Below are 10,533 nucleotides of genomic sequence, written 5' to 3'. Positions count from 1 at the left end.
TCCAAAGCATCCATTTTCTCCAGGGGAACTGATCTCTGTCATCTGGAGATCAATTGTAGCAGTGGGAGATCTCCAGGTCCCACCTGGAGATTGGCAACCCTAGGGGGAAGTCAGCTGCACAGCAGGGGTTTGAAGAGAATGGTTTGATGGCTGCTGGGCCAAGATTGGCAACAATAGTTCCCCAGGAGCCCCATCGTAAATGCACCAAACAATTCCTCAAGATTTTCCAAAACACTTCTCTGTTTTGGGCTCCTGGGGAACTTTGAAGTAGCACCAAAGCTTTAAGATCTCTCCAGCTGTCACCTGGAGACTGGCAACAGCTTGTCTGGAGTGTGGGCAGCATGGCATTGTATCTATCTGAGGTCCCCCTCTTCCTCCTCCTCCTCAAATCCCACCCTCAGCAGGCTTCATCCCTAAAATATCCTGGAAGTTTCCAACCTGGAGTTGGCAACCCTATCTGCCTGTCTGTCTTAAGTTTTACAACCCCCCCCCCACACACACACACACAGCCTCTGCCTAGGGAGCAGCTGACATCATTCTCCTCTCCCAACTGAAAATTCCAACTGCCTTGGGGGGGGGTGAGTTTCAGGTGTGGAATGGAGTGTAGTCCAATCAGCTTCCATATGTAAATGACCTTGGAACGCTGGCCGGGACTGCACAAAGCAGCCAATGAACCCAGCCAGTGTCTTCCGAGTGGCAGTTTTTTCGGCCTAACACTAAAGGAGTGCATTTTAGAACTTTGGCACCCAAAACTCTTTTATTATAAGGGAGAGATAATGGAACCAAAACAATGTCCCCTTTTCTGTTCCCGGTAGCCACCCCTTCTAAACACCCAACTTCAGGGAACAGAAAATAACATATATTCCTTGTTGTCTACATCCCACAGCATGGAGGCAGTTGGTCTTACTGATCTGCTGTTCCGTGGGAAGGTACTCTATAGAACCTTCTGTGATACATTAGGTACTTCAATGTGCTGCAATTATGTCATAAAGATACAGTCACTGGACGCTGACCCAAACCCAATTCAGGCATCAGGCTGCATGTTTGGTGTAGTGGTTAAGTGTGCGGACTCTAATCTGGGAGAACCAGGTTTGATTCCCCACTCCTCCACTTGCACCTGCTGATGTGACCTTGGGTCAGTCACAAGCTCTGGCACAGCTGTCCTTGAAAAAGAGCCATTTGTGTCAGAGTTCTCTCAGCCCCACCCACCTCACAGGGTGTCTGTTGTGGGGAGGGGAAGGGGAAGGCGTTTGTAAGCCGCTCTGAGACTCCGAGTGAAGGGCGGGGTATAAATCCAATCTCTTCTTCGTCTTCTTCTTCATCATGTGATTGACAGGCACACAGATGAGCCACTGTCCCCTTATCTTACAGTTGGCTCAGATGTCCCAACCCTAACAGATGATTTGATGATGTAACGTTTGTTTACCTACAAATAACTCATAGCTTATTGCTAACGATGCCAGATCGGGGCAGCCTCAGCCCACTTCTCCATTGCAGAAGCGAAACTCATCATTTTGCTTCCCAGGCAATCAGGGTCACATCAAGGTGTGGGCATCAAAGTAGAAAGGTGACAACAGACCTGTGGGCCTGGAGGGATTTCCCCCAGAAGCCCTGCAGCCGAACTGCCAACGCAGACCTGAACCTGCCCGACTGCTAAGAGTTCCTCGGTGCGTTGTTATTTTGTAGTTACTCTAAACTTGTAATTGTTCCACTCGATGATGGGACCAGGTCATTCAGAAAAAATGGATCAATTACTCTTTGTCTTGCTGGGGGGAAATGTGCATATTACAAATAAGGCAGCTACCTTTTTAATAATGTTGCCCTTGCGACTAGGTCCTGGACGCGGAAAGGATTTTGTCAACATACGTGGAAGTGGAGAGTGCCACACATTTGCAGCCGAAAACCTCGTGGGGTTTCCAAGGCAAGAGATGTTTTGAAGTGACTTGCCTTTGCCTTCCTCTGCACAGAGACCCTGGACTTCCTTGGCAGACTCCCGCCCAAGTACTAACCGGGACTGATCCTGCTCAGCTTCTGAAATCTGACTCGCCCAGGCCATCCAGGTCAGGGCAACGGAACATATGCAAATGCTATAATTTGTTTTAATGGCTGTCTTTAATGGCTGTGTTACTGAATCAAGATCTGCGGATGGTATAATAAATCTGGCTGATCGATAATCTCCTGAGACGGAATGAGTCATTACCAGACACAGGGCCTTTGCTGCTGGGAGCGTTTTGTCTACGGGACTTTCCTTCTCTTGTGAGCTTCAGACGAAGATGTTCTTGTTTACCAGGACTGTTAGCAACTGGGCTGATTTTTTTTTTTGCCCCACTTTGCTCTCTTCCGGCTTCCCTGCATTGGTTTTAATATTATGATTCTTTTCTTACTGTTACATTGGATGGACATCATTTAGAAGAAGAAGAAGAAGAAAAGATTGGATTTATACCCCGCCCTTCACTTGGAGTCTCAGAGCGGCTTACAAACACCTTTCCCTTCCCCTCCCCACAACAGACACCCTGTGAGGTGGGTGGGGCTGAGAGAGCTCTTGACAGAAAATGCTCTTTTTCAAGAACAGCTGTGCCAGAACTATGGCTTGCCCAAGGTCACATCAGCAGGTGCAAGTGGAGGAGTGGGGAATCAAACCCAGTTCTCCCAGATTAGAGCCCGCACACTTAATCACGACACCAAACTGGCTCTCAATTACTGGCTTTTTAAATCAAATCTCAATGGGTTTTTATTGTCTGTCATAAGGCGGCGCAGACAAAAGCAAAAACAATAATAGAAGAATTGGGACAACACAGTTGTCAAAATCCGGATTTTCGGGGAAAAACAACCCAGGTTCAAATGCATGTGGAGTTTTAATTCCAACGTAACCACGAAGGTACATACTCTGCTTCCTCCTTCCTGCGCCCTGCCTCCCCCATCCCGTCCTTCTTCATCCAGGCAGGGCCAAACAACAGCAGACCAAATTACAGTCTAGTGGCACTTTTGAGATGAACAAGGGTTTATTCAAGGTATGAGCTTCCATGTGCAAGGCACACTTTTTCAAGTACACTGGAATTGAAGGTAAAGAGTTCAAGCATATAAACAAGAGGTGTGCATGCACACAAAAGCTCACACTTTGAATAAACCTTTGTTGGTCTTAAAGGTGCCACTGGATTCCAAATGGACACATACCAGGATATCCCAAATGTTTTGTATTGATTAAGAAGAAGAAGAGATTGGATTTATAGCCCGCCCTTCACTCGGAATCTCAGAGTGGCTTACAAACTCCTTTCCCTTCCCCTCCCCACAACAGACACCCTCTGAGGTAGGTGGGGCTGAGAGAGCTCTTTCCAGAACTCTCCTTGAGAGCACAGCTCTGGCAGAACTATGGCTTGCCCGAGGTCATCCAGCAGCTGCAAGTGGAGGAGTGGGGAATCAAACCCGGTTCCCTGAGATTAGAGAAGAAGAGAAGAGATTGGATTTATACCCCGCCCTTCACTACCCAAAGGAGTCTCAGAGCGGCTTACAAACTCCTTTCCCTTCCCCTCCCCACAACAGACACCCTGTGAGGTAGGTGCGGCTGAGAGAGCTCTGACAGAAACTGCTCTTTTTCAAGAACAGCTGTGCCAGAACTATGGCTTGCCCAAGGTCATCCAGCAGCTGCTAGTGGAGGAGTGGGGAATCAAACCCGGTTCTCCCAGATTAGGGTCTGCGCACTTAAACAGTACACCAAACTGAGGAGAAGGGTGAATGTGCATCCTTCAGTACTGTGTTCTAAACCTCAGACAGCTGTAAGACCCTTGTCGGCTTTGCTGAAGCAAATAAAGAAGCAATCCGCACTTTCGTCCTAGAGGAAGGATGCCTGAGGTTTGTCTATTTAGCACACTTTTTATTGAGCCCTTCCTCTAACAAGCTTGCAGGGGTATCATTCTCTCCTTCTCCGCTTCATCCTCATAGCAGCCCTGTGAGCAGGACGGCGAGTCCTGTGGTCAGGGCAGGGAAAGCCCAGCCCCCAGGTCCTGCTGCCCAGAAAGGAGAAGGAAACGTTGGCAGCATTGCCTGTCATCATTACTGTGGCTAGGTGGGATACAAATTGAAATCATAAATAAAAAAAACATAAAAAATAAATTACATCACTTCTGCGGGAAAACCAAGAAGTGACAGAGGGTCACTCTAGGAATCTAGATAATAAAAGAATTGGGAGAAGGCAGTTTTCAGAATCCAGATTTTCAAAAAACAAAAGTCTCAGATTCAAACACACGTGGATCCGAATATAACCAGAGAAGTTCGTGGCTCCACTTCCTCCTTCCTGCACCCCGTCTCCCCCATTCCGTCCTTCTTCATCCAGGCAGGGCAGCTCTAGGAATCCAGAGCGGCCCGGTTTCCCCGGAGATAACATAATGACACACACAATGTCAGACACACACACCCCACGTCCTTGCCCCAAATGTCTTCCCAGTTACAAAACCTGGCAACTCTACCTGCAACGTTAATTACAAAAGAGAGCGAAGAGAGATATCACCCAGCAACCTTCATGGCCGAGTGGGGATCTGAACCTGGGTCTTCCAGATCCTAGGAAACCAGAGCAGGGAAAAGGGGCAAGATATCTCTCACCCTTTTCCTGTGTCCCTGATCCAGCTCGGAGATTCTACAATCACTATTTACCCATAAAAATGCATGGCAGATCCATTCAGCAACTCATCAAGCTTGGCCCTCTCTCATGTATCTTGTGATCCTACCCTTGCTTTTGGACACTGCTTTTTATGATTTCCGGCCCTAGGCCATCCTTACCGTAAGTTGCAGCTGCTCCAGTGCACAGCAGGGTACGTGAGCCTCATTCTGTGTACTGCATTCCGTAGACGTCAGGGTGCCAGAGACATCCAGTGGACCCAGCGGGAAACTGAACTGTGTATTTGAAGTGTTCAGTGAGGATCGCAGCGGAGCAGAGGACACGACGGGACGCAGCAGGCGAGCTCTGGACTCCTCTAACCCCTGAAGAGTGAGAGAAGCCAGGGCGGCTTCCTTCAGGAATGGGTTCTCCAACCAGAGAGGATTCGGTTTAGAGGAAGGAAAATACGACAAAGATGTCTTGGCCTCGGCTGCGGAAAGCAGAGCCTGGAAAAGAAAGAATAAGTGAGAGGTTACTGGCAGCAATACTTTTGCAGAATCCAGGAGCCCACTTAAGTCCTACCACATTCCATTATGCCTAAGCCCCACGACGTTTAATTTCCTTCAAGTCTTTGTATTCTGCATTGAGGCCTTCGCGGGCCTCCTAGATGGAGCACAGTTATTTTTTAAAAAGTGATTCCCTATATGGAAAACAACAACTAAAAATTGATATAATTATACAAATCTATGAACCCATAAAGATTAAGACCAAAGACACACACACACATGGAAAAAACAGGGGAGACTATTAATTGATCAAGCATTGCTATAGACTTCAGTGATTTTCTTTTTTTAAAAAGCCAGTTTTTGCAGTGGTTAAGTGCGCGGACTCTAATCTGGGAGAACCGGGTTTGATTCCCCACTCCTCCACTTGCACCTGGCTGGATGACCTTGGACAAGCCGTAGCTCTGATAAGAGCTGTTCTTGAAAAAGAGCAGTTTCTGTCAGAGCTCTCTCAGCCCCATCTACCTCACAGGGTGTCTGTTGTGGGGAGGGGAAGGGAAAGGAGTTTGTAAGCCGCTCTGGGACACCTTTGGGTAGTGAAGGGCAGGGTATGAATCTAATCTCTTCTTCTTCTTCTTAAAAACCCTCATGACTATTTATTTCATTTTGGAAAATGTATATGCCATTCTTCCATTCCTAAATGCCCAAAACAGGAATACCAAAAACAGAAATCAAAACTCTGAAAAACAGAGTCTAAAGAATGTAGTCCACAGGTCTAAATCATCAAAACGCTTCCAAAGGCCTTCTGGAATTGGTAACGGACATCAAGTTACAGGTGCCTGGGAAAACTCCTCTCTGCCAAAGACCCTGGAAAACCAACACCCATCAGAGCAGACAATACTGAGCCAGACTTGGTATAAAGCAGTTTTTACACTTCCAACAGTGACGGACAAAGTACATTTGGTGCTTCTGTAAAGATAATTCAAGAAGACAGAATTAGGTGGGTAGCCGTGTTGGTCTGAAGCAACAAAAAAAGGTTGAGTCCAGCGGCACCTTTAAGGTCAACAAAATTTAATTCTGGGTATAAGCTTCCATGTGCATGTACCCTTCTTCAGTAAGTACACCTTACTTCTGTACTATACACAAGCATGTTAACAACAGGAATACGTAAGTTTGTTCTCTCCCCACAATTAGGAAGACATACAGGGATAACCCAGATTTCATCACGGCTTCGCTCCCTTACACCAGAGGTAGCCAGTCATACTCTCTGTGGCACAGACAGGAATTCTGGGAAGAGCACACCCTTCTTCCTGTAATATGCACTCGTACACAGAAGCAGCGAGACCTCACTCTGTGCGAATGGTACAGGAAGATGTTAAGGGTTTCTAAGTGCATTTGTTAAGCTGAAATAAGATGGCTGCACAGACCAGGGCTGTGACACCAAAATTCCAGGATGGAACCCTCACCATGGATTTGCTTTGCTTTGAGCCACGTTCTGGTATCGTTTTCTCCTCAGGAATGTCACCATCCTCTGTCGTTTCTCTCTGGACACGATCTGCTTTCCAGAGGCCGACTTCACACACAGAATCGATGGCATCTGCCGCACCCACAACAGTCTCCTGAGACACAGAGATAATCAATTAAGCAAAGCTTGGCTTGAATTACACCTGGGCTGAGCCATTTACCCTCTCAGCTCCCCAAATGGCTGTTTTATGATCAGGTGTGGCTCACTTACAAAAGCACTCTCCCAAAGCAATATTTCCCAAGATTCCTTAGAGAAAGGGAAACAAGGCCAGGTGACTAAACCTATCATGGGTCATACAGACATCTGCATTAGTCACTCTGTATCAGGGCTTAAAAAAAAAAAAGCACTGTTAAGCACAGGCTCAGCTTTACCTGCTCAGGGACCCAGCTGGGGCACCTGAAATCCAAGACGCTCAGAGCAGAAGGTTTTGACAGGTGGTCCAATGTGGCCTGGCTCTTGGTGTTGGGAGGTTTCACTGAAGCGAGCCACGCAGCAGAAGGAGTAACGGGCTGCAAGAGACGGGCCCGAGACTCCCCCAGACTTTGGAGAGTGAACGAAGGGGGAGACGAGGCATGAAGGAAGGGGTTCTCCACGCAAAGGGAGCCAGCGCGGCCCACAGCAGAGGAATCCATAGAGCTTACAGGATCCACAACCAGATGCTCAGACACCTGCAGGAAAGCAGTAGATAAAACACAGGTGATTGTACCTCATGTTTACAGGCAATAGTTGCAGGCAGTGGCACCTTCTGTTCTAGAACAGAGGATGTTGAGAAAGTTGTGTGCAACTCAGCTGTTTACAGATCCATATTTAATTTAAACCAACTGTTTACAGATCCATATTTATCATACTTATGGGATCACAGTGGCCCTTGGTGCTTTTATCTATTAGACACTTCTAGGTTTAAAATGTTCCTTGATAGGTCTGTGGGAATGCCCCCTCCCAGGATTGTAGCCAGAAATGCTGTAGGCCAGGCAGGAAGGAAGCAGAGGTCCATCAGTGGCTATTAGCCACAAGGTAAGTGATGCTCTGTCTTCTTGGTGCTTGGGGGGGCCAACAATGGAAGGGCTTCTAATGTCCTGGCCCCACTGGTGGACCTCCTGATGGCACTTGGTATTTTTGGCCACTGTGTGACAGAGTGTTGGACTAGATGGGCCTTTGGCCTGATCCAACATTGGCATCTCTTATGTTCTTATGTTCAGAGGTCGCTGGGAAGAAGAAGAGGAGATTGGATATACACCCTGCCCTTCACTCAGAGTCTCAGAGTAGTTTACAATCTCCTTCCCCTCCACACAACAAACACCCTGTGAAGTAGGTGGGGCTGAGAGAGCTCTTTCGAGGACTGCCCTTAAGAGCTCTGAAAGAATTTGTGACTGACCCAAGGTCACGCGCCAGTGGCTGCATGTGAAGGAGCGGGGAATCAAACCCAGTTCTCCCAGATTAGAGTCCGCACTCCTAACCACTACGCCAAACTGGGAAACAGCCAATATCTGAATATGTTTGATGTATTTATTTATTTGATTTATATACCACCCTCCCCGCCAGCGAGCCCAGGTCCAGTGAGCACTGAGCATTCTTACCGGTCACCAGAAGCCAAAGAAATTTGAGGGCAGTTAAAAGCCAGCTAGCAGACAAAAAGGAAAAAAGGGGAAAGGGGAAATTATGCCAATAACATCCGTCTTCACATCTCCACTTCCATCTCTCATAAAACAAAGAGCCAGCCCTGGGTTTCTCCCAATCAAATGGAGTAGGAGGTGTTTCAGAAGACCCCAGGAGGCACTACCTTTAGGTTTGCATGGAGAACTCATTTGGAAACACCTGTCTTCACTGTAGACAGCTTGGCATGGAACCTGCCAATGCTTCTGACTGGGCCCCAGCCCTCGTGGCAGCCATTTTGTGGCTGGCTGTGCTCACCATGGCAGCCATTTTGTGTTGTGTCACCCACTTGGTTCTCAAAATCCCACATGCTCACAGGCTCAACCAACTTTGGGCCCTTAGTTTATAGCATCCTCAAGAGGAAGAATTAGGGTTGCCATGACGCGTACATCCCCATTCCCTAGATACTGTATCTACTTCCTATTCTAGGATGCTGTATGTTTTGAAAACTCTCCCACACAGCACTGTAAGAAAGAGACAGCAAATCCTCCATGTTCTATCTCAGTAGCCTAGTTCAGTGATGGCGAACCTTTTAGAGACCAAGTACCCAAACTGCGACCCAAAACCCACTTATTTGTCGCAAAGTGCCAACACGGCAATTTAACCTGAATACTGAGGTTGTAGTTTAGAAAAAACAACTCATACATTAACTTAAGATTATCCAAACAAAGTAAGGAAAGCAATCCCAAATGCTTTCATTTACTTAAAATTATTTGGCAGAGAGAATTTAATGATGGTCTGGGCCTGGCTGCGGCGATGGCACGCGTGCCCACAGAGAGGGCTCTGAGTGCCACCTCTGGCACCCGTGCCATAGATTCGCCACCACTGGCCTAGTTCATACATGCAAGAAAATGAGGCAGCAAAATCCTGAGGTGGCAGGATGGATTGCCCTACTTGAAAGCTTTTACCATTTCTTCATGTAATACATATCGTGCAAACAGAAAACTAGCTTCTGCCACCTCATTTTGCTTCCTCTGTTGTTTTAATTTTCCCCCAATGAATTTTAATGGGTTTCATTGGGTACACAAATATGTTTGTCAAGTATGAACCATACAGGGTTTGCCTACCCATGCACAGAAAATGGTAACTAAAAAGATCAATGGGTTGAGGTACCTTGACTATGAGGAGAAGAAAAAGAATTTGGGGCTTTTCAGTTTAAGGGGTGGGGGGAAGAGAACTCAAACATGACTTGAAGGGTTGTCAGTCCTGGGACAGCAAATTCCTAGAGATTTGGGAGTGGAGAAAAGAAGGTTTTGGGAGGGGGGGGACCTCATGAAGTCCACCCTTCAAAGCAGCCATTTTCTCCATGAGAACTGATCACTGTCGTCTGGAGATGGCTGTCATACTGGGAGGTCTCCAGGCCCCACCTGGGGGTTGGCAGCCCTAGCATATAAAGCTGTATAAAATGATGTCTGTGGTGTGGGGCCTTCCTTCAGCAACAGTTACAGGCCATTCTATCACCTCAGGTTTCTGATGCCACATCAGTTTTCTGGATGTGTGAACCAAGCCTCAGGGTTCAGAGCTAAAGCGAGCAACTCCCTGCAGGTTTGCTCCAAAGGTGAAAACAAAAACAAAAAAACCCCCAACCCCTCACATTAATGTACAAAGCAAGATTAAATTCCCCTTACTGCTTACAACTAAACACCCAGTGCCTTACATGGGCCCAACTTGACCTTGTTTACAAGTTTACTTCTAAAAACATGAATCAAAACAGTTCAGAGAATGGGACAGAAGGTTCTGGAAGACTCTAGGCCCTGCCTGGCAGGCTTCCGGCCTGTGTTGAGATCCCACATCTAGAAAAGCAAACATGTTTCTCTCATGGTCTGGCTGCTTCCTGGGTCACACGGCCTTGTACAACCTCTCCATGTTCAGTTTGGGTGTTCTTTATAACCCCTGATCAGCGTCCCTGCTTAATTTGTGATTGTTGCCTCTAAGGCGTGTCGGGACCCTCCCTTACATGTTCACATTGCATTGTGGTGAGGTGTCCACCATGGAGGCCTGCGTCACCTCCCTCCCTCAGCCCGACCAAAGCAGTTACTTGGAATACCGGATGCTGGTTCAATGGAAATAGCATTTATTTATAAACAAATGCATTTATTCATTTATAAATACATCTAGTACATTTAATCCAAGAAAGTGGGTAATGACAGGGAGGATGAAAGAGTACCTCGATAGCAACCCTTTACTGTCAATAGCTAGCTGTACTTAATTTCAATAGGGAGATGCAACGGGGTGCACTGCTTTCTAGCAATTTAATACAT

The 10,533-nt window shown here is 47.1% G+C and overlaps 1 protein-coding gene across 1 annotated transcript in view; it reads right to left on the bottom strand.

Annotated features, from left to right (window-relative positions):
• Positions 1-7,286, bottom strand: part of LOC107116169 — a 17,401-nt gene extending 10,115 nt beyond the window's left edge. The window contains exons 1-3 of the mRNA XM_015418041.1: positions 6,991-7,286; positions 6,561-6,713; positions 4,774-5,097 (exon numbers count right to left, since the gene is read on the bottom strand). Coding sequence (XP_015273527.1) covers positions 4,774-5,097; positions 6,561-6,713; positions 6,991-7,251 — 738 coding nt within the window. The 5' untranslated portion in view covers positions 7,252-7,286. The remainder of the gene's footprint in view (positions 1-4,773; positions 5,098-6,560; positions 6,714-6,990) is intronic.
• Positions 7,287-10,533: the final 3,247 nt, after the last annotated feature.

The sequence above is a fragment of the Gekko japonicus genome, unplaced genomic scaffold (assembly GCF_001447785.1).
Source record: "Gekko japonicus isolate JY-2015 unplaced genomic scaffold, Gekko_japonicus_V1.1 scaffold1305, whole genome shotgun sequence".
NCBI lineage: Eukaryota > Metazoa > Chordata > Lepidosauria > Squamata > Gekkonidae > Gekko > Gekko japonicus.
This window is presented reverse-complemented; position numbering and strand designations above follow the sequence as displayed.